This window comes from Thrips palmi, unplaced genomic scaffold (genome assembly GCF_012932325.1).
Source record: "Thrips palmi isolate BJ-2018 unplaced genomic scaffold, TpBJ-2018v1 HiC_scaffold_8, whole genome shotgun sequence".
Taxonomy (NCBI): Eukaryota; Metazoa; Arthropoda; class Insecta; order Thysanoptera; family Thripidae; genus Thrips; species Thrips palmi.
In genome coordinates this window covers 2,026,160-2,049,122 of record NW_023144635.1, presented here as the reverse complement: position 1 = coordinate 2,049,122, position 22,963 = coordinate 2,026,160, and the positions used below count along the sequence as shown (strand labels likewise).

At 57.6% G+C, this 22,963-nt stretch overlaps 2 protein-coding genes across 6 annotated transcripts in view; one reads left to right on the top strand and one right to left on the bottom strand.

The window, feature by feature from the left end:
* The first annotated feature begins 2,572 nt into the window (after positions 1 to 2,572).
* Positions 2,573 to 8,111, top strand: LOC117653122 (trichohyalin-like). Its single transcript, XM_034398522.1, has 8 exons — positions 2,573 to 5,140; positions 5,295 to 5,527; positions 5,616 to 5,861; positions 5,942 to 6,139; positions 6,213 to 6,333; positions 6,407 to 6,543; positions 6,620 to 6,759; positions 6,854 to 8,111. Exons 1-8 carry the CDS (start codon positions 2,712 to 2,714, stop codon positions 6,956 to 6,958), a joined length of 3,609 nt encoding a protein of 1,202 aa, XP_034254413.1. The 5' UTR covers positions 2,573 to 2,711; the 3' UTR covers positions 6,959 to 8,111.
* Positions 7,275 to 22,963, bottom strand: part of LOC117653123 (protein nervous wreck) — a 27,819-nt gene continuing 12,130 nt past the window's right edge. For 2 of the 5 annotated variants that reach the window (XM_034398523.1, XM_034398525.1), the window contains exons 2-22: positions 20,799 to 20,896; positions 19,027 to 19,072; positions 18,859 to 18,944; positions 18,536 to 18,680; positions 18,067 to 18,203; positions 17,560 to 17,623; positions 17,345 to 17,473; positions 16,725 to 16,847; positions 16,392 to 16,643; positions 16,188 to 16,265; positions 15,809 to 15,860; positions 15,618 to 15,721; positions 15,286 to 15,439; positions 14,373 to 14,569; positions 14,105 to 14,293; positions 13,432 to 13,658; positions 13,039 to 13,267; positions 12,824 to 12,962; positions 11,542 to 11,661; positions 10,677 to 10,732; positions 7,275 to 10,319 (exon numbers count right to left, since the gene is read on the bottom strand). In XM_034398523.1, the coding sequence (XP_034254414.1) occupies positions 9,909 to 10,319; positions 10,677 to 10,732; positions 11,542 to 11,661; positions 12,824 to 12,962; positions 13,039 to 13,267; positions 13,432 to 13,658; positions 14,105 to 14,293; positions 14,373 to 14,569; positions 15,286 to 15,439; positions 15,618 to 15,721; positions 15,809 to 15,860; positions 16,188 to 16,265; positions 16,392 to 16,643; positions 16,725 to 16,847; positions 17,345 to 17,473; positions 17,560 to 17,623; positions 18,067 to 18,203; positions 18,536 to 18,680; positions 18,859 to 18,944; positions 19,027 to 19,072; positions 20,799 to 20,896 (3,036 nt within the window). In that variant the 3' untranslated portion in view covers positions 7,275 to 9,908. The remainder of the gene's footprint in view (positions 10,320 to 10,676; positions 10,733 to 11,541; positions 11,662 to 12,823; positions 12,963 to 13,038; positions 13,268 to 13,431; positions 13,659 to 14,104; positions 14,294 to 14,372; positions 14,570 to 15,285; positions 15,440 to 15,617; positions 15,722 to 15,808; positions 15,861 to 16,187; positions 16,266 to 16,391; positions 16,644 to 16,724; positions 16,848 to 17,344; positions 17,474 to 17,559; positions 17,624 to 18,066; positions 18,204 to 18,535; positions 18,681 to 18,858; positions 18,945 to 19,026; positions 19,073 to 20,798; positions 20,897 to 22,963) is intronic. The other 3 variants (XM_034398524.1, XM_034398526.1, XM_034398527.1) reach the window with 3 other exon arrangements.

The window sequence follows — 22,963 nt, the reverse complement described above, 5'->3', positions numbered from 1 at the left end:
CGCAGTCGCGACGTCTCCATGCCACAATGCAAGCGCGAGGCACTGCGAGGCACTGCGAGGCACGCCTGTCGATGAGACATCTTGATGCCGGCAGCAGATGTCGCTAGGGGGCCGTCGCGGAGGTCTAGGACCAGGCAGTCTCGGCTAGGCCTGGTCTAGGCGGTCTAGGCGGTCTAGGCCGGGCGTGACGCGTCGCGCTCACGCTTGTCGGCTGCGCCACGCTGCGCCGGCCGGCGTCACCCAGTGTCTACTCATGGCGACACGGTTTGTTTCCGATGGGGGAAAACTGACAAGTTGATTCGCTTTTCCTTTGGTTCCAGCAGTGCTGAGCCAGACGCCGCAGCAGACGCGGTGGCGCGGCCAGGAGCCCTCGGTGCGCCACGCGTCCGGATGGTACTACCGAGGCAATAGCCGTAAGTACGACCTCTGTCTGGTCTCGGGTTCGAATCCCCACCAGTTATTCCATTTCTGTTGCATTTTTGGTGCGACGGTTTGTCCGCGTGTTTTCCAGTGCCGCATCAAACCCCGGTGGAGCCCGCCCCCCTTGCCCCCGCCGCCGCCGCGGCCGGGCCGGCGCGGTTCGCGCAGGTGCGGCACATGACCGCCGTGCAGCAGGCCGACGGCAGAAGCAGCAGCCTGCGCTCGCACCGGAGGATGCTGTTCAAGTGAGTCTCCCCGCCGCCGCGGAGCGCCGCGCAGAAAAACAACCAGGGAACAAACACCCGACTCGCACCAGCTGATTCTCCCCAATTCCGCCCGACTGTCCGCGACACTGTTTCATGCTGAGAGGCTTCTTGTCGGACAATAATAAGCCGCCTTGTCCGACACCGTCATAAAAGCGGCGAAGCGGCCGCGCTGCTGATCGGTCCGCCGTGGTCGTCCGTGATTGGTCCATTTCGGGCCGCCGTCCTACGGACGATGGGCTGTCCTGCCGCCGTCCTATACCCGTCCCGTTTCATTCGGGTACAATCGTTGGTTTTGAGGTCGCCTCGATCGCGGTCCTTTGGGGAAGAGCTCGCACTGCTGGACGTCTTTACGACGCCCGTAAACGCCTCGCCCACACACACCAACACACGCACGCACGCGCACACACACACGCGCGCGCGCGCACACACACACACACACACACACACACACACACACACACACACACACACACCTAGATCGTGCGCTACGCGGCGCTAGCGGCGGTCACACCGAAATAGACTTGTCATAATTTCACGGGGGATAGGACAGGTCTGGGCGGGTCGGACTGTAAACACTAGGCGACGCCGCCGCCGCCGCCGCCCGTGCCGCGTGCACTGACTCGCCTCTTGTTATGGCAGCTGGGACTTGACGCCCGCCACCGTCACCGCCGTCACCGCCGCGCCGCGCGAGCCGTGGCGGCAGCCGGACCCTCGCACCGGGGCCCATGTAGGGCACCAGCCAGCCCAGCCCAAGCCGCCGACGCCGCCGACGCCGCAGCACCGGGAGCCGGAGGAGCCGGGCCACGGCCCGCACGCCCTGATGCACCCCAGGCCGGCGGCCGGCCCCGGCGTCCCCGGCACCAGCCAGCTGCACGCGCTGCACAGCCGGAAGTGGGCCGGCCAGCAGCAGCGCGCGCACCCGGACCTGCACCGCGAGGAGCACGGTAAGCCCTACAACAGGCCCTACGACAGGCCCTACGACAACAGGCCCTACAACAGGCCCTTCGACGGAAGACCCCACGACAGCCGGCCGCACGACAACAGGCCCCACAACAACGTGCCCTACGACAACAGGCCGCACGACGGCAGGCCCCATGACGGCAGGCCCCGCGTCCACGTGCACGTCCCGGACCACGGCAACGAGATCCACCCCTTGCAGCCCGGTACGGTCGCCCACTCATATGCCGCTACCCCCCGCATGGAAACGTGGAGTGCTGACGGCCTCTGTTGCAGGCGTTGCAGGGGCGGCAGACCGCCACGGGCGCAGGCGGCCGCACTTCCCGTACTGGCTGGGCGCCGACAACCAGACCAAGGCTGCCCTGGAAAGGGCCAACTCCATCAGCGCATCCTCCGACGGCATGGACTTCTTGGACGCGTGAGTGCCGTTCTCTGTAAGAAAATCGGCGCTAATTGTTTCTTATCTTTTAAATTTTCTTTTGCGGCAGGGACGGTACGGCCGAGGGTCCGGACGGCCGTCGCCACGGCCGCAGGTGGTGGCACCGGCAGCGCAGCCGCCAGGACCGGCGCAGGCTGCAGGAGGAGCGGCGCCGCCAGCAGCAGCCCGCCGTGTGGAGGGCGCAGTTCCACGACTACAGCAGGCCCAGCACCGCGAGGCCCACCCCCGCCGCGCCCGCAGCGCCTGCAGTCGAGCTGCCGCGCCACGCCCTCAACGAGGGCTGGGTCAAGATCACCAACCCGTCGCCGGACCTGGCGTCGCGCTTCGGGCTGCGCGTCGCGCACGGCCCCCGCCCCACCACGGCATCGCCCTACGACCTGGACAACGGCCTCGACGTCGTGTTCGGCGAGCCGCCGCGACTGTCGCAGCACGTGACCACGCCCCGCAGCGTGCCGAGTACGCCGAGGCCGCGGCCGGAGCCTGTCACGTCCATCTACCACCGCATCCCCGGCAGGCTGGACTCGACCTGGCGGCGCCACCGCGGCGGCTACCGCGGGCACCACCCCGGCATCACCGCGACGACGACCACCACCACCACCCAGGCGCCCACGACCACCACAACCACGACTATGGCGGCGGTCACCGAAGCTGAGGAAGTGGTTGTCTCCAGCAGGGCGCCACAAATCACCAACAACGACGTACTGTCGGTCAGCGAGGAAGTAGACGAACACCAGGAGGAGGCGAGGAGGGAGGCAGAGAGGGCGGAGAAGGAGAGGATCCGGTTGGAAGCCGAGAAGCTCGAGCAAGAGAGGATCAGGCTTCAGGCTAAGAGGCTGGAGGAGGAAACGGTCCGGCTGGAAGATGAGAAGTTGGAGCAAGAGAGAATCAGGTTGGAAGCTGAGGAAAAAGAGAGAATACGGTTGGAGGCTGAGAAGCTGGACCAAGAGAGGATAAGGCTAGAGACTGAGAAGCTGGAACAAGAGAGGATAAGGCTGGAGACAGAGAAGCTGGAGCAAGAGAGGATCAGGCAGGAAGCTGAAAAGCTGGAACAAGAAAGAATCAGGCTAGAGGCTGAGAAGCTGGACCAAGAAATAAAGATCAGGCAGGAAGCTGAAAGGCTCGAAGAAGAAAGGAAAAGGCTGGAGACAGAGAAGCTGGAGCAAGAGAGGATCAGACAGGAAGCTGAGAAGCTAGAAAAAGAAAGAATCAGGCTGGAGACTGAGAAGCTAGAGCAAGAAAGAAGGGTCAGACAGGAAGCTGAAAAGCTGGAACAAGAAAGAATTAGGCTAGAAGCTGAGAAGTTGGAACAAGAAAGAATCAGACAAGAAGCTGAGAAGTTGGAACAGGAGAGAATCAGGCTTGAGGCTGAAAAGTTGGAAAAAGAAAGAATCAGACAAGAAGCTGAGAGGTTGGAACAAGAAAAAATCAGTCTGGAGGATGAAAAGCTAGAACAGGAAAAAATTAAACTGCAGGAGGAAGAGGTGGCACGGCGAGTGCGTCTGGAGGAAGAGCGGATTCGCATAGAAGCAGAAGAGGAGCTGCGCAGAATAGAGGAGAGGAGGCACTCGGAAGAAGTGGACGAAAACCAACTACTGGAAGAGAGAAGGCAGGCCGAGCGGCGGGAGCAGGAGCGACTTGAAGAGCTGCGCCGGGAAGAAGAGCGCCTGGAGGAAGAGCGGAAGCTCGAAGAGCGCCGCGAAGAAGAGCGGCTGGCCAAGGAGCGGCGCGAGGAAGAGGTGCGTTTGGAGGAGAAGAGGAGGAAGGACGAAATGGAGCGGCAGCGAATCGAGGACGAGCGGAAAGAAGAAGAGAGGCTGGTGAAGGAGCGCGAGGAAGAGGAGAAGCGGGAAACAGAGAGGAGGATGGAAGAGCGGCGACTGGAGGAAAAGCGTCTAGAAGAGCGGCGGCTCGAGCTGAAGAGGGAATTCGAGCGACGCCTGGAAGAGCGGCGCCAGGCGGAGAAGCTAGAGGAGGAGCGACTGGCCGAGGAGCGCCGGGAGCAGGCGCGTCTCGCGGAAGAGCGGCGACTGGCGGAGCGCAGAGAACAGGAGCGCCGCGAACAGGAGCGACGCGAAGAAGAACGCCGCGAGGAAGAGCGTCGCGAAGAGGAGCGCGTCCGGGAAGCGCAGCGCCAGGAGAAGCTGGAGGCGCGGCTGCAGGAAGAGCGGCTGCAGGCGGCGCAAAAGGCGCGCCTCGAGGAGGAGCGTGTCGCGGCCGAGCGCGCTGAGGAGGAGCGCCGCCTGGAGCAGCAGCTACGTCAGCAGGAGGAAGAGCGGGAACGCCTGGACCGCGAGCGCCTGGAACGAGAGCGTCTGGAGCGGGAGCGCCTGGAGAAGGCCGAGGCGGAGCGCACCGATGACGAGGACGACGCGGACGACGAGGACGACGACGAGGAGGACACCAGTGAGTCGGCAGAAGCGAAGAAGGCGGATGGCGGCGAGAACGAGGTGGCGGCAGCAAAGAACGAGAGCGGCGAGGCGGACAAGGGCGACGAGGACGACGACGGCGACGTCAAGTCTGGGGAACACGCGGCGAAGAGCGAGGAAGACGACGATGACGATGTGAAGCCCACCACGCCGCGACCAGTGGACGCAGCCGTCAGCCAGGGGGAAACAAGTCCAGCAAACGCGCCTGAAAGTTCCACGGAAGAAGCCGAAGAAGAACGAGAGGAAACCAGAGAAGAAAAGAGCGAAGTCGCCCGCAAAGAAAGTGGAGCAGAAGCTGAAGACGTTGAGGAAAGGAAGGAAACTAATGAGATTCCCGGCGAGGAGGAAGGTGGGCGGGAAGAGGAGTCCGTGGAAGAGGACGATGACGAGGGGAAGCAATCCAAGAAGAGAGACGGGGACAAGGAAGAGGACGAAACCAGTGACGCCGAGGACAGCGGCGAGGAGGTAGAGTCGGAAGGCAAGCAGGCGCCAAAAGAGAGCGAAGAGTCAGTCACCGTCCCCACTACTCCGGAAACCGACAAGGAAGACGTCAAGGGCAGTGAGGGAGTGCCGGATCTGAGCTGCACCGACGAGGCCCCCGACGTGCAGCACGCGCAGATCAGATACGTGCGGTGAGTGGTGGTGCAGGACCCTGCTTAGAGATTTTTACGTAAATTATTTTGGCATCTTTTTCGAATTTTAAATAATTTTCTTCTTAGTTCTTGTAAACCGAATTTTCAGTTTAATTTGTCCACCTGAAAACGGAGATTTCATTTTGTCGGGCAGGTCCGGCGCGGCGGCCGAGGCGCACTACGAGTGCCACCCCAGCTACGCGCTCCAGGGCGAGGCGCGGCTGACGTGCCAGGCCGGCCGCTGGGTGGGCTCCGTGCCGACGTGCAGCCCCGTGGACCCCTGCCTCGAGGACCGCGGCGGCTGCGACCACATCTGCACCAACGTGGAGGGCGAGCCCGAGTGCTCCTGCAGGGACGGCTACCGGCTGGACGGCGACTACTGCGTGGGTGAGTGCTGCGCGTCCGTGCTGCAGACTTCTTAGCACCGGAGCCATTTTGCTTGGCTGTCTCCGTCACTGACACCGAGTGCTTGCAGACGTGGACGAGTGCGCCGGTGGCCGCGGTCCATGCCAGGAGACGTGCGAGAACTTGGACGGCGGCTACCGCTGCAGCTGCGCCGAGGGCACCGCGCTGGCCGCCGACAACCACACCTGCGAGGACGTGGACGAGTGCGCCGCCGCCAACAACGGCTGCTCGCACACCTGCCTCAACACGCGCGGGTCCGCGGTGTGCATGTGCCCCGACGGCATGGTGCTGGGCGCGGACTGGAAGACCTGCAAAGGTTTGAGACTGTTGAGCCAAGTCGGCCGGCATGGAGAAGCTGCAGCCGGTGCTGACGGTTTGATTCCCCGATGTTTGCAGAAGACGCCAAGGCCGGGAAGCAGGCAGGCAGTGGGTCCGAGGAGGCCGACGGAGACGGCGAGGAGGGCGAAGCGGGGGACGATGATGAGGACGGCGAGGGCGACGGTGAGGATGACGAAGGCGTGGATGAAGGCGGCGACGAGAAGGACGGCAACGACGAGGACTACGTCGACGACCAGCCCCAGAGGGAGGCGTCAGGTGATCACCGAAATTATGCGTCGCGAAGTGAGACTTCGTTCAAAACGTGAACGAATAAATTTTCCATTTCCAGGCAAACAGTACCCAGTGCTCAAGTGCCCTCGCGACGTGGTCGTTGAACTGCCCCCTGGCAAGGCAACCGCCGGTGTAACCCTCAGCAAGCCCAAACTCGGCCCGGGATTCAACTGGAAGAGGTGAGTCTGCTGGTGCAAGTCGCTGAAAGTCCAGCCTTGAGTCTTGAACCTTATTTTGACGACTCACTCCCAGGGACGTGGCGGCGCACCCAGCCTGGGGCAAGGGCAGGCACGTTGACCTGGGCGTCGGCGACCACGTGATCACGTACCGCGTCAAGCACCCCTCGACGCGCGCCAAGGCGTCCTGCGTGTCCGTCGTGTCAGTCAGACGTAAGTGTGTGCATTGTTTTCAGCAACGAGTTGGACGTTTCACTGTTTTCATTTTGCACGTTTCCTCGGCCACCAGCTAGCGAGGCCCCCGTCATAGCGGGCTGCCCCCACACTGTCACCGCCAGGGTCAGGGGGAGGAAGCGGTCGGCCTCCGCCACGTGGCGCGAGCCCACCCTGGACGACAACGTCGGCGTGGTGCGGATGCATCGCTCCAGGGTAGCCTATCTTTTGAAAACATTTTAAGTTTATTTTTATTTTAAGTTAGTACAGAGTACAGAGTAGTAACTTTGCTGTTTGCTCCGCCTCCCAGGACCCAGGATCGCGGTTCCCAGTGGGAAAGACGCTGGTGACGTACAAGGCCAGCGACGCGGTCGGCAACACCGCAGTGTGCAGCTTCCTCGTGGACGTGTCGTGAAAAACAACATTGTTACCGTGTGTTCGTTATCATTAAGTTTTCATTGAATAAGTTTTTTTACTTGCGAAGTTATTAAGTGTTATTGTTACGATGTCATTAGAATTCATCGGTGCCATGTTCGAGTCTATCCATTTGTATTTACGAATGTGTATGTATGAATGTGTGTTGTTGTGTGTGTGTGTGTGTGTGTGTGTGTGTGTGTGTGTGGCGCGCGTCGCTGTGTGCTGCTTTGTCGTACCTTAACTAGGCTTTGAGTGACTGTGCTCGTCTCGTTGGACTGTGGTGCAGGCTGTTAGGGTAAAGCATACTGTTTGAGTGATGTGTAAATAATTTTATTTTTACACTATTACTATCGTCAAGAAGATTTCAGTGCATGCAAAATCAGACATTGATTTCGATTCGTGTTGTGTGTGAATCGAAGTAAACGCTCGCTTGGCAGGCCCGCGCTGTATGATGGTGATACAATATACTTTCAGTCTGGCCAATGGGTATCTTCGTATGGAATGTCTCCGGTACGTTTGGGCTTTTAGTACACTTTATTATTATTTATTTTGTACACATCGAAATAGATCTGAAGCGGATTATGTATGTAAGGCGCCATGAAAAATGGGGCCACGACCTTTGACCTATAAATGCTTCAAATAGTAGTTTAGTATTAATACATTACGAGAACGAAACTACACTCCCAGTCAGCGATATTTCTAGCCCTGCGCGTTAATTTTGTTCAATTTACGTACTTCAAAGCTTTCCCTACATTCACAATAAGATGTTTCGTGCAGCATCTCGAAAGATAATGCAGTATTGCATGATGATTGAATTACTATTGTCACTCTTGTGCTACTGCTTGCATCCACCCATGACATTTTGTGTCCAATCTAAGCCATAATCGGACAACGTTGCTTACGAGTTGGCCACAAAGAGGAGCATAAGTGAGTCGCGTGGAATATACGCAACTGTCTTTAAATTTTGCTTAAATCTAATTGTTTTTCTTCATTAAATTAAAATGTAATGTTTTCCTCGGGCAACAATCGTTGATCGTACTAAATTGTTACTTTCTGAATTTCTTAAAACCAGTGTCTTGGCTGATCTTGCCTTAACTTCCACGTTTCATAACTGACTTGTTGGTATCTAAATACATTCATTGTAGAAGTAAGCCCTTGTCTGAACGCCCCAATACCACGCAAATAAACTTTTAAAAGAAGTTAACAAAATTATTTACATCAGAAGGGTTGTTTTCATTAGACTAGTATTAAAAAGATCACCTTCCCGAGTTCCGCAGAAAAAATGGAAGGTACCTTAAAATATTGCCGACAGAAGATGTACACTATACACACGGAAAGAAAAATAACAGACAACTAAGACACAACACCATACTCTATAGAAAAATAGAAACAGGTTTAACGATAACGAATGAAAACAGATAATCATTTACTTTAAGTCCTCATTACGCCGATGTGTACCGCCCCCTCATGACTCAACTTTAATAAAATCTAACAAACAAAACACATTTTGATCCGACATTAGCCGTTTTAACTTGGGGAAAGAAGGGTTTGGATTAAACGAGTATTTGCAGAAGTACTCGCAGCCCAGAGACTGAAAATGTTTTAAGAGAATTATTCACGAAACTTAATGACATTATAGTGGATGATGATGAACTATATACTCAACTCCTTCACCATCTCTTATGAAATTCACTGTCTCTTTCATTATCAAGGAGACTTTGACAAGAGAGCAAACTCTATTCCTACAGAAAGCATTCGAAATTTTTCAAGAATTTCCTTCTGTGAAGAAAAGACATTATACATACAAGGCGTGTTACAACCATACACTCGTTTGCATTACCCATGTATGGAGAAACATACATACGTACTCCGCACGCAGTCGGTGACGGCCAAGGCTAACTTAAGCTGAATCTGTTTTACGATTTCATTTTTCATTAACGGGTAGAGATAATCTCCGTCGGGTCAGTCTACGTTGAAATCAGCTTCACCTATTCAGAAGACTGATTCACAATAAAATATTGCAGTTTACTTATAAGTGCATGGATACATCCCTAAATTCGATACTCCTTCCGATAGGAAGAAAGAGGACTATACACACATGTATTCACATTATGTACACACAATACGACGCAAGAAAGAATACGCAAGCGCGGGGAAGCAGAGTCTAAGAGTATTATTGCTGGGCTATAGGTTGTCGAAGGTCTGAAACAGTTAGCACCATCAAACCTTTTCTAAAAACGAAGTTTTCCAAATCATGTACATGATCAGAAAGCATGTAGCAGCTCCAAACAGAAGAGCAAACTGGGTACGTTGGAAGGGGCTGACAGCGACACAAAAACCAGTACTTCGGTAAAATGGAAGTTTTTTCATTTTACGAACACATGGTCTAGAAGATTAATTAAATGGAGGATCGCTATGGTGCACCCTAAAGTTGTAACGATAGGCTAAACCACTCCGCTAGAAGTACAAGTAAAACATGTCTTCTCAAATGTAGACGTTTTAGTAAAGTTTGAATATATCAAGTAAATAAACAGTGTTAAATTGGTCAATTTAAAAATTGGACTGAAGAACGAGGTAAAATTTAGTCAACATCTAAGATAAAACATTCACCATATCATCTGTCTTTAAGAAATAAACGACCCTCTGTCGCCAATGTCAACTATGGGTGAGTACCATTTACAACAAAGCTTGAAAGCCCGCGCAGAAAAAAAGCAATATTATTAATCAAACATTTTTTAAAGTATGGAGGTTTTGTTTTAAATCGACAGGTGCTGGTAGAACATTGTATGCACGACAAGGTTCGTGCTCAAATTGATTGGTGTGAACGGCTACAGGCCACTGCAACAGTGACGCAGAATCTTGGTTTGTGTTGGTTGAAGCCGCCCGCCCAGCTCCCGGGCCGCGCCGTGCCTCCATTGACAGTAATTGAACTGCTGGCCGCCACTACACTACGCGTCCGACTCCTTGAGGCCCTGCAGCTTCTCCAGCTGGTGCGGCTCCAGGTCCTCGGGCACCTCAGCCTTGACGCCCGCCCCGGATGGCAGTGGCGGCGGCTCGTCGTCCTCCGGCACCTCGTCCGGAGACTCTACCACCTTCTTGGCGCCCTTGGCGGTGGGCGCCTGGCTCTGCGAGTTGTCCGTCGTGATGGACTCCTCGCTGCCCGTGCTGCTGCCCGGCACCGCCTCCCTCTCCGTGGCCGCCTCCTCCTCCGTGTCGCCGTCGCCGTCACCCTCCGGTGGCGGCGGGAAGCTTCCGTCGGCCTCCTCCACGCAGGGCGTCGCGCAGGTGATGACGATGGACGCCACGCACAGCCCCGGGTCGTCGCCGCCGCCCGCCTCATCCACCGGCACCTCGTCGTCCTGCGCCCAGAGAACACAGTGAGCCTTCGCTTGGACGCCCAACGACTTGACACACTCAAGTGCAGAGTGCACACAGCTCCAGGTTGAAGCATGCCTAGAGGTACACTCCACCGCTGCAGTATGCCTGGCATGTACTCTGTTGCTCTGCTTTACATGCGAAAGATAGAAAACTGCAACAGTGCACATGCAGGTATGCGCCACCTGCGGCGTGTACTTGGCAAGTATGCGCCCCTGGACCGAACAGGCCAGACCAGGTTTACACGCTTGCTGCATGCTTGCTGCAACCTGGAGCACGCCATGCACACTCTTGCGTTTGTGGAGAAGAAAGTGTCCCGAGGTGGTCGAGTCGGGTCCTACCTCTCCGTCCACGGCGATGGTGACGATCGGAACGCCCGGCGGTCCTTGCGGGGCAGCTTGCGAGGAAGAGCACAAAGCTTAGACAAGGAATAGGAGACACGCAGCGTCACATGCCACCAAGCCACATTCTATCTTTTTCTCTGGACTTTGTTCTTTCTGAATAACAACGTTTTAAGGGACTCAGATTTTTTTCCTCCCGTGCGTTCGTAAGGACATTGGAAGGAAAAATGTATTTTCTTGGCCCGAAATATTGACAGCCGATACACACACGAGAGGAAAACCAGCCTCTGTCCAGGGAATGCCCAAAGACCAGGACATTTTCATTTCTTCCAAAGTATGAAACTAGGTGGGTACGACGGTCGCTAAGGACTGCATGCACATGCAACAACTATTCCATATCGATAACCCTACGTCGCTACATAGCGCTCCACTTTGAACTGCCCCTTTGCTCCTAATGACATGCAGCACTTGCCAAACTAAACATGACGTTAAAGAGAACTAACACAGAATGCTTTGCAAATGCCTCAGATATTTTTAAAATTATCATTGAATGCCGTGAATTGTGATAACTTTTTGTCGGAAAAATAATTTTTTGTATTGCGGTTTTTTTTACTATGAATTACTTTGAATTACAGTAGAATGGTTGTCAAGTTGTAAATTTTCAGAATATTTGGTAAATTAGACCGGAAGCGCCCTTCTTCATGTTTGTGGTGGATGTGGTTGGCTGGCGCCCGTTGCCCATTATTTTTATTTTCTTTTTGCCGCGCTTTCTCGAAATTCTAAAGAGGGACGCGTTTGTCTCTAGGGCCATGTAGCGGTAAGGCTCTAAGGTAAAAGGGAGAGAGAACACACTCGGCACTCTTACCTGAACCCTCCACAAACTGACTATCGTACTTCTTGTACTTGCTGCCCTCCATCTCCATGGAGAAGCTGAACTTTTTGGACTCTGCTGATGCGGACGCCGGCGGCTCCACCGGCGCGGGTTCTGATCCAAGCGACACACACACACAACATTCACAACGAGCATCAGCGCGGCAGCCAAGCAGTGTCTGTCATGCACCTCCATGACAAAAACAAACAGTGTCAATAATGGCTCCCTGTGTCAATGGCTATTCGCAGTGTCGTGTTCACGCCTACGACCAGACCGACCGCCATGTGGCGTGGCCCGGGTCGCGCAGGGTTAGTTACCACAGCTGAAACGTAAGACAAAGCGGAGTAGAGGATGTTGCGCAAGTGGCAAGAAGGTGAAACTGAAGTTATCGAAGTGAAAGTGAAGATGTTTTGAAGAGTTGACAGTGTCATTTGGCAGAGTATTAATGGTTCTAAGGTTACTAAAAAAATAAAAAATAAAGAAACAAAGAGTTGTCGCACATTCTGCAAAAGCCGAGCGTAGTTTTTTTTCTTTGCCTTCTTTTAAAACTCTGCTTTGCTTGGCAGGTCAAATGCGGCAGGCATGCAAAGGCTAGAATAATTACTGAAGCGTTCCCAAAGAAGAGATGAAAGTTGAAAATGAAAAGGTAGTAATAGAGTAAGAAGTAAGAATACAGAGACGCAAACAAGCGAGTTACTCAAGTAATTTCATTGGCGTAAGGAGCCTAGCTAGTTTATTTAAGTTAACAGAGACTGTCAATCAATTTCCCCTGCTGCCGTCACTATTTTCAATGTCACTTTTTCTCATTAATCATATAACATTAAATTTAAGGTCGATTTGCTTTAAGGATAATATGGTAATGAGGAGAAGGGAAATTCACACGATTTTACCGGGCTGAGCAAAGTCTAAGGCCTGCTTGACCTTAAAAATATTGGCATAGCACAGCTTGTGTGTTGTAGAAAAGCGGTTAAAGCCACGCAATTTCGCTGACTTATGTCTTTAAACCATATTTGGGACCAGATGGCACGATTTTTTTCAGGCGGGAGTTTACCCACCTGTGATCAGGAATCACAGGCGTATAGGCACCGCGATGGCCACATTTGAAACGTTCATTTCGGTTTCCAGACATTTTTCATTTTATGAGGTTAGGTTTTTTGATGGATTGAATTGCATCCCGTTGCGGAGGGTTTACGCGCGGCGGTGAACCGTGAACAGGAAACAGCGCGGGCAGGGCAGGGAGGATTGGTGCTCCGTGGCGGCCGTGGCGCGTGCTTACCGTCCTTGGCGTCGTCGGCGTTCTCCACCATGGGGGTGGCCTGCGTCACGATCACCTGCTGCGGCGCCAGCATGAAGGAGGGCGGCGCCTCGGGGGGCGTGAACACGGGCGGAGCCGACATCGGGGGCGTCTCATCCTCCTGCCAAAAACAAAAACATTTAAAAATGAGGAACAGGAATGGGGCAAACGGATCCCAGCGTGCAACGCGCGCTCACCGACGGCGTGATGGGGTCGCCGTTGGCGTGGCACTCCTCCACGACCAGCGACGGGAAGAGCCCCTTCTGGCCGTGGATCTCGCCCTCCCACCAGCCGTCGTCCACGTCGTCGTGCACCACCTTCCGCAGGATGTGCACGATCTCGCCCTCCGAGAAGGACAGCTCTTCGGCGCACGTCGCCTCGTAGTCGTACATGGCCACGCAGTAGCCGAGGCTGCGGTCCGCCAGGCTGCAACAGGGGAGGGAAGGGACGTCGTGGCAGTGACGGACAGCCTGCGCGATAGGCCGCCCGTTCCACAGCGGTGCTTGGCGGGCGGGCCTACCCTTCTGATGACAGGCGCTCTTCAGTACAATTCGCAATTCTTGCTTTCTCAGAACATGGCATGGGCTTACTTGAGTGGCACGGGCACGGGGTGCGCTGGGTGCGCTGCCGCTGGGGGTGCCGCTGGTGGCGGCATGGCCGGTGGCGGCATGGCGGGCGGCTCGTAGACCTCGGCCACTTCCTCCTGCGTCTGCGCGGCGGGCGCGGCGGGCGCGGCGCCAGCGTCCCCGGGGAACACACCGTCGCCCTCGCCCGCCACGGTGTAGTCCACGGACGAAAAGGAGATCTGGTTCGACAGCTGCAACGGGAGGACGGGGGTCTTTGCCATGGCCATTGTGTGGCGGTACAAGAGCGCTGATTCCAGGCCCATTAGGGTGCATTGTCTGCGCGCCGCGCCGCGACCCAGTTCCAAGCGAGTGGGCCAGGGGCGGCCCTGGGCCCTGGGGCCGGGGCGCAGTGCGGGACTCGGTGCGGTCTGCGGCCGCGCGCCCGTCGGTGCGGACCGCCGCGGAACGCCGCGGACCGCACGGCACCCTCCGATCAGCGGGATGCTGCGGGCGACTTGAACGTCACGGCCGCGCCGTATCGACCGCCTGGACCTGGGCCACGTCACCAACCCCCTCATCTCCCTCGTCACCCGCGGCGCCCTGGGCCGCCAGGCCGCCAGGCCGCGCCAGGCAGGCCGCTAGGTCCAACAGGGTTCCTCCATTAGGGCTGGCAGTGAAGTTGGAAGTGAAGACTCACCTGGTAGTTAGAGGCGCCCGCTTGCAGGCCGCCCCCGGTGGCCTCGCGGTCCACGTCCAGGTAGTTGCTGGGCACGAAGCCCTCCTCGCCGCGGTAGTTCCTGGCGCACAGCCAGCCGTCGCCGTCGCCCTCGCCGACCACCTCGAGCTGCTCGTTCTCCACGATGGTCAGCTCGTCCGGGTTTTGTGCCTGCAAGGGAAAGCGGTCCCATTGCGTGACCTCGCCATTTGATGGTGCGCTCGGAGGCTCCGGCTCCTCGGCTGCTTACCGTGTAGGAGTACAGGGCGATGCACTTGTAGGTGGGGCCGCTCGCGTTGCCCGCCATGCCGACCGGGCGCTCCGTCGCCGCCGCCGCCACGGCCGCCGTGGCCGCGTCCTCGGTCTCCTCGGCGCCCCAGGCCGCGGTGGGGTCGTCCCAGCCGGCCGTGAGCTGCTCTATCCGCTGCCGCTCTTGCTCCAGCATGGCTGCAAAGGCAATGTCGCCGAGGGCGGGGCGTCAAAGGCGGGGCCACTGGCGGGGCCACTGGCATGGCGGTGCCAGGGTTCCCCAGCGGGGCGCTGTCCAACTACGCCAGTCTCACGCTGCGGCGCTCGCTAACAAAGGCGGAACAAAGGCGGATGGCGATGCCGCCACGACGGCGCGCTCGCGGGGGCCGGGCCAGGCGAGCAAACTTTACACTTATTGAGATTTTGGGTGCCCCTTCCGCAAACAGCTAGAGGCATATCCATATCATTTTTGTCTTCAGCCGTTTACGAAATAAATTTCCAAAAGCCGCAAAGCAATGTTCAGTTTGCACGCCCTGGCGTTGGTCTTCTCGGGGGAGGCCAGCGTGGTCTCACCGCGGCCGGCGCCGGCCCCTCGGGGTTGCCAAGAGAGATTACACATGCACGCTGCAGGGGAGCCGCGTTATGAAATGCCGGCGCCACACAACTACGCGCCATTCCGTTGCATTCCAGCGAGCGGGGCGGAGCGCGTAGCGCGGGGTGATGCCGAGCGGGCCTTACTCTGGAGATGCTCAACGAGTGCATGGAGTGCGCCCTTGAGTGCGCCCCTTACTCCGGCCGCTTTGTCCTGCTCGCGCTGCTCGCGCTGCTCGCGCTGCTCGGACGATGAGGGTTATTCGTTCCACGGTTCCACTCTCCACTCGGAAGCCGGCGGGGCGTAGCGCGCCGAAACGTACCCCACTCACCGTCCACCTCAGTGGAGTCGGGCCGCTCCTCCTCGTCGTCCTCGTAGTCCTGGGCCGCGGCCGACGTGCTGCCCGACCGCGGCGCGTTGCGCTCGCCCTCGCCCTCCGTGTAGTCCGAGTCGTAGAACGAGTCGGAGTGGGGCTCCTGCCGAACAAACCAACGGGCTGTGAGTTTCACTATACCATCCGCGGAACATCACTGAGGAAGGTCACAAAATAGTGAAACGGCACAAATCACGATACGTCGATTTTGGACGAAATTTCAAAAGGGAATTTCATCTGAATGACAGCAGTGTGGTAGGCAAGTACGCAGTGCTACGCACCCCGGTGCCGGACGCGTCGGTGTGCACGGACAGCGAGCTGGTGGACCGCGGCACGTCCTTGGGGTCCAGGTAGTCGGCCTCCTCTAGCCACTCCTCCACGTTCACTGCGGGGGCAAAAGGGCAGAAGGTTAGGTTAGGCTGTCCAGCTTGGCGAGAACGCAGCGCGCCGCGCGCTCACACTGCCGACTCACCTCCGCCTTTCCGCAGGCACTCTATCCGCGCCTCCGCTTTCACCTTGGCCGTCTGCGGGAAACACATTAGTCATTACTAATTGCCCTGGATCCCTCATTTTTCCCCCGCGCATTTTCTTTGTGCGAAGACTTGTGGTTTTTTTCTCGTGTACGAGCGCGGGCTCCCGGGCGAGCTCAGTGTCCGCAAGAACGGCCGGGAAAGAGCATTTACTGAGTGCGGCGTGGGGGGGGGGGGGAGGGTGCCTCCGTTGTCCCTCCCCCGCCTCCCCTGCACGCGTCCCCGACGGAGGGATGAGCCCTTTCCCGTTCGTCTCGGCTCGCTGCCCCAGGCCATGCCCGGGCCGCAGGGAAGCACCGGCCCCGCCGCGCCGCACCTCACCTCTGCTCTCCTGATGGTCTGCCGCAACTCCTCCATCTTGGTTTCGATGTCCGGCCCGTTCTGGTCATTGGGGTCGGTCTGGCGGAAAGGCAATCAAAAGGTGAGGCGGCGGTCGCTCCAGAACACAACAACAACAACAACAACAACAACAACAACAACTCGGCATCGAGCTGGAGGGCCTGGAGGGCCTGGAGGAGCGCCCACCTTCTGGCCCTGATCCTTGAGCTGCTGCAGCGCGATCAGCTTCCTGGAGCACTCCCGGATGGAGTGGTTCTCCCTGGCGATGCGGTTGCTCCACCGGCGCGCCTCCTTGGACAGCGTGGTGGACGCCGTGCTGTGCTCCGCCGTGACGGTGGTCACCGTGTCGTCGTCGCACGGCTCGAACTCGTACTGGATGTGCTGCTTCAGCACGGGGTAGAACAGGTACACGCACTGGAGGTTGTACTCGCGCGTCAGCTGCAACAATACGAGATTCGTTTCGAGGCGCGGTCTTTTCGGTCCGTTGCAAGGGGTTCCGACAGTGGCGGTGACGTCTACCTGGAGAGCCTGGTCCCGGATCCTCCCGAAGGAGTGCTGCGTGGCCGAACAGGTGAGCAGCTCCGTGCGCCCGATCATCATGAGGTACTCCGCCACCTTGTCGTACACGGCGCTCTCCATCGTCTGCAACGCCAGAAACGTCAATCCCGCCTTCTCAAACTCGACACGCTGTGTGTTTGCACAAAGCGACCTCTTCCATCTCTCTCCCTCCTTTTGTCTGACGCAGAGAGGTCGGGCATTCAAAGAGAGCACGAGAGGTCGGTTCGGTTGGTCCACGCCGGCAGGAGCGGGCGGCGGGCCCTCCCCCATCCCGTCGCCCCCGCACTCATCGCGGGCGAGGTGCAGTGTGCCAGTGTCGGCGGCTGGCAATGCTGGCGATGCCGGCAATGCCCCCCTCCCTCAATCGATACTCCCTGCCTGCGGCGGGGAGGGGGCCCGGTGCGGCCCGGGGGTCCCCCAGGCACCCCTCGCCCCCACGGCTCCCAGCGGTAGCGGTGCCCCCTCGGTGCCCACGCACGGCGTCAGCGCGGCGTGCCGGCGCGGTCGAGGCCGCCGTCGTCGCCGCCGTCACCGAGACCACCGCGCACCTCTCACCTCTCCCCGCCATACGCGGTACTTACCGCCATGGCCGACTGCAGGTCCACCAGGAAGTAGCGCGTCTGGTGCGCGTTGGCCGAGGCCAAGCTCAGCAGGTAATCGTTCCTGGCACCCGTCGACTTCTCCTCCAACTGCTCGCGTTTCGAGGTGACCTGGGGAGCAGAAACGCTGTCGTTGCTACCCTTGTTTCCTCAGCAGGCTGAACGCAAACGCCGCTCATCGGAGCGTCTCGTCTTACCTTGGCACTGTTTTTCTGGAGGGACGTTATCGACTGGAAAAAGGATCCCTTCTTCTTTTTTAATCTGAGGAAGGAAGGAAACGCTGCATTAGGACAAGGCGATAATCTCTGCTCTCGGCCGATGTCACCCAATCGATAATCGCTGCAATCGTCATGCATCGACTGACTCAAGCATTCCCGCGCGGGGACCGCCCGGAATAGAATTCCGAAGTGACAGCGTCGCAGCGTGTACCGATGGTGATTTAATGACGCGAGACTGCGCCAAGAGGACCTAACCACATTGACAACGACACTGCATTGTGCGAAGGGGAACCCCCTGTCTAAAGACGGGCTGAAACTAGATCGAAGTTCATTCAACACCACTGGACCCCATTTTTCTTTATCACAGAGTGCACAAAATTGTGCATAAAATGCCTACTTGAGTCAGAAAATAGGGCGCAATGTGGGTTCGATCGAGTTTCGGACCGGTTTTTATTTCTTTCGTTGTAATTAGGATAATACACTTACTTTTCCTCTATGTCTTTTGCCTTGTCCCGAACGTCGTGCGCGCTATGTTCTTCATCGAAATAAAATTTTTTCGTCTTATCCACTTCTACGACTGTTGTTTGTAATTCTTTTTGTACAACCGCCAAATGGTCTATTGTCTGAAACAGAAAATGAAAGCAGTGAGTTGAGGACGAAGTCTTCAGGCCTCGCGTCACGCGCGTTGAGGTTCGGGCGAGGGTTCGGGCGAGGGTTCGGGCGAGGGTTCGGGCGAGGGTTCGGGCGAGGGTTCGGGCGAGGGTTCGGGCGAGGGTCCGGGCGAGGGTTCGGGCGAGGGTTCGGGCGAGGGTTCGGGCGAGGGTTCGGGCGAGGGTTCGGGCGAGGGTTCTGGCGAGGGTTCCGGCGAGGGTTCGGGCCTGGCAGGCTGGCGACCCGTCCCTCAAAACTTCGGTAATAGGTGTTGACCCTCCTTAAACTTGGACCCTTTCCTCACCTTCCTAGCTACTTGTAATTTGTGTGAGCGTAACGTTTTGGCGTCCTCTATCACGTTCTGCTGGAACACCTCCACGGCCGCGAGGCGCGCCCTGGCCAGCTTCTCGTTCTCCTCCAGCACCGTCCGCCAAACGTTCCACATGTTCCTGGAAGAGCAACAACAACACTCGGTTACGAACAAAAACGAAGCAAGCAGATCATCGCTGTATCGGGTTCCAGAGGCGAACAATCCCATTGATTGTGTAACAACAACCTCGCGCAATTATTGGGCACACTGTTTTGTTTTTGCTTTTTCATGTGCGGGAAGAATAGGGATCCCCTTACCATTTTTCTTCACCACCTTCAGTCTTGATGTCAGGAATATTAGGTATTTTCTTGTTTAGAAAGGCTGATGATATTTTGAGCAGGGCCTGCAACGGAGAAAAGCCGTGATCAGAGGAAGTTCCAGAGGCATTCGATTAATTTGGATGAGCCAGTCCCGAAATGACTTACCTCTGAATATGATCTTTCTATTGCTGATCTTTTGATTATAAAACTTCTGCAAAAGGAAAGGCGGTGTCAGTTACAACAAACTTTGCAAGAAGGAGGAGGTTTTCGCCCCCAGGCGCCAAGGCACCAGGGTGGCCACGGTACTGTGAAAAACAACAAACGGCAAATCTCGTTAAATTTTCGCCACCATTTACCGTGGCTCAGTACCCAGATTTAACGTAACCCTCAAGGATTTTCCCACCATTTATACGAGATTCGTTGTACCCCCCACTAGGGGTGGGTACGGCATTTACTGAGGTTCTTTCGCACAGTGTAGTACGTGACAGGGCCGCGTCAATGGGATTGCTAAAGATAGCCCAACGCAATATGAGCGAGTCCCCCGTCCCGTTCTGCACACGTGCTCGCCGCGGCTGGCGTGGCTTGGCGTGGCTGGGCGTCGCCCACGCTGGTAAATGAAGCAGACGCGCCAGATGCTAAAATCGATCCCTCCACGCAAAGTAATGCGGCTACCCCCGGCGCGAGGGAGATCCTGGCCGCCCTGGCGGCGCACGGGGTAGACGCAGCGCCCTGCTTGGGCCCCGCGCGCCGCAAGGCGTGCTCTCGGGGTGCTACACCCTGGCACTACACCCTGGCACTACACCCTGGCACTACACCCTGGCAGGACACCCTGGCACTACACACTGGCAGGACACCCTAGCACAACACCCGCTGACCATACACTGGCACTATACCCTGGCACTACTAGGACACCCTGGCGCTACACCCTGGCACTACACCCTGGCACTACACCCTGGCACGACACCCTGGCACTACACCCGCTGACTATAAACTGGCACTATACCCTGGCACTACACCCTGCACGAGACCCTGGAACTACACCCGCTGACTATACACTGGCACTACACCCTGGCACGAGACCCTGGCACTACACCCGCTGACTATACACTGGCACTACACCCTGGCACGAGACCCTGGCACTACACCCGCTGACTATACACTGGCACTACACCCTGGCACTACACCCCGGAACAACACCCAGGCACCACAGCCCAGCGCCACGCCCCGCTGCCCCGCTACCTGCTGGGCAAACATCATCAGATGGTATCGACCCGCGCTCCATCCCTCAGCAACCCGACACTGTGTGTCATTTGCGATCTGCGCACCGCTCTCCCCGAGGACCCCTGCGAACTGGGTTGCCATCCGCCACCGCCCGGTTCCCCGGGGGGAGGGACCCCTCCCCACCAGACTCCCGCTGGGCGGCCCGTTCTGACAGGTCTGTCCCAAACTGCCCCCGACTGCCCCTCATATTCTTCAGACTGGACGAAAGCCGCGTCTCATTAAAAATCATGGATCATTAAATGCAGCGCGCTGCAGGGCGGTGGCGCTGCAGTGGCTGGGGTGGCGAAGGACCCTTGCGAGGTCCCCCTCATCCATCGATACATCGCTCTCTCCCTTTCCCCGTCTAGCACCCGTCTGCGGCCAGCCAGCAGCCAGCCAGCAGCCAGCCAGCGGTATTAGACGAGGTCAATGTTGCGGCCAGCCTTAGCCAGCCTTGGGAGGACCCCCCACCCCACCCCCTCCATTCCCTTCCGCTTCCCTCCCACTTCCCCTTCTCCTTCCTCTCCCCTCCCTGTCCCTTCCCTCCCGCGTTTAGCTCCGGAACGGTTCACCCAGACGGACGATCGCCAAATCAGCGCCGTGGCCGTTTTCGGCGCGTGATAACCCCTCACAAATCTAAGGCGCGCACACACACAGTCCCAGTTGGATGGACGCACCTCAGGTCTTCTAGTAGTTCGCATTCGTGCTGGTTTTTTGCTTGTAGTTTCGCTAGTTGCTCCGAGTGTAGGTTTTTGAGGAATTTGGCGTAGTTCCCCTGCAACACAGAGAGGAGAGAATTGTGTCGTTATGAAGATGGAGGCAGAGAAACTAACGAACACCGAGGCAAGGAAGAGCGGGAGTCAAAGGCGTGGCCAGAGGAGGTCCTCGACGACGGCGCGACACCTTTATACACGCTTCCCTTTCACACACACAGACACACACAGGCGCGTGCACACACACACACACAGCCCGTATCGACGTTGCCGGCAGGGCGCCTGCTTCGGTTCACATGCGGCGCGTAAATAATCCAGGCGGGGCACAAAATGAAGAGGATCACGGCAGCGCGGCTGATACGCCGTTAATGGAAAGAAGATGGTTCTGGCGCCCGCGCTCTCGCTAATGAATCGCCTCTTGGACTCGGCAAAGGAGCCCGAGGGGCCCGCGGGGCCGGGGAGGGAAGGGGGAGGGAAGGGGGAGGGAAGGGGGAGGGAAGGGGGAGGGAAGGGGGAGGCTGAGCAGTGCTTGGTCGCCCTGTCGCGCTCGCACTCGTGTGGCGTTCCGTGGGGGCGCAGGAGAGACGGAGCGACGCCAGCAGGGTTCGGAAGTGAGGCTGTTCGCGGCGTTCGCGGCGTTCGCGGCCTTCGCGGTGGCGCAGCAGCTCTTCCGCCACTCCAGCACCGCGGAACCAGTGGAGCATGCCTTGGCGTTCCCCGAACCAGAAACTCTGCTTCATATTTGTATAAAACGTAAACGACAAAAACACGATAACGCGTGAAGAACGACTCGCGGCTCTTGGCTTGTACTAGCGCTTCTCTTGTTCTTTGCCCTGAGAAAAAGAACCGCGGGCAACTGCTTGCATGCAAGCTGTGTGCCGTTTTTAATACGTTTTCAGACTACACTGCCCTCCTCAATTAAAAGCAACTTGTAGCATTCCCCCTCTGTCCCCGCCTGGAAAAAGAAATGGAGGTGTGTACAGTGTTAATACGCCCTTTCGGGAAGAGGGAGAGGGGGGCCACGCGGGTCGCGGGGCCGCAAGGGGATGGCGAGTGGGGAATGAAAACCATCGACGTGCAAATCAACGCAATTTCGGAGACCGGGAATCGACGGGAAATGGGCAAGTGCCCCGCGTTCGCCAGCATTCCGCATTCCGCATACCTCGCGGGGCTCACGGGTCGCCCCCTCGAGGCCCCGCCTGGCTGCCTGTCTGGCTGCCTGCCTGCCTGCCTGCCTGCCTGCCTGTCTGCCTGCCTGCTTGCTCGGCTGGCCCACACAATCTGGACCGGGAGCCCCAGTCCCAGTCGGCCCTGGCCCCGTGGGAGGGCCAACACAATGCCCTGCACTCGCGCTACCCTCCAGTGCCGCCCCGCCCCGCCGATACGCACCCCTGCGGCGCAGGTACCGCACCAACCCAGCAGGTACCAACCCACCTCAATAAAACTGCATTCAAATTGAATGCGGCCCCCGAGCGGCCGCCAACCACGTCGTCCGCGTCGTCCACGTCGTCTACGTCGTCCCGGCGGACGCGTCCAGAGCCCGACGGCGCCGACGGCCCGATGCCAATGGCGGGGCATGAATGTTGATGTGGCCGGCCGGGCCGTGGCGCCGTGACCCTTGCCGTGGACCGTCGCGCCTCGCCGCCCCTTTGAGGAATGTTCTGTCGGGAAGGGCGGTCCCTTTCCGGGCGACTGACTGAGACTGACAGACTACAGAGTGAGTGACTGACTGACTGGTTGACTCTGGACCGACGGCGCGATCAAGCTCAGTACGGCCGGCAACTTCCACTCTGGCGAACCGAAGAGGCGCGGCTGGCCTTCGTCTCCAACGGCAAACACGGCTTGAGAGCGAGTAAATACGTAAATACGCTCGGCGGGCGCTTTTATTTTCTCGTGATGGAAGGAGGATAACCCAGACTTGTCGAGCGGGGTGGGGCGGGGCCGGGAGCAGCTGTGGGGTGGAAATATGGGGCGGGGGTCAGCCAGAGCGGGGTGAGTGGGAAAATTATTATGAAATTTAGAGTGGCAGCGAGGGGCGCTTGGCAGTGATACAGCCCCCCACGACCGCCTCCCCCTCCCCCTCCCATCCTCCATGTACCCGCCGCCAGCCGGGCTCCAGCACTTCCAGC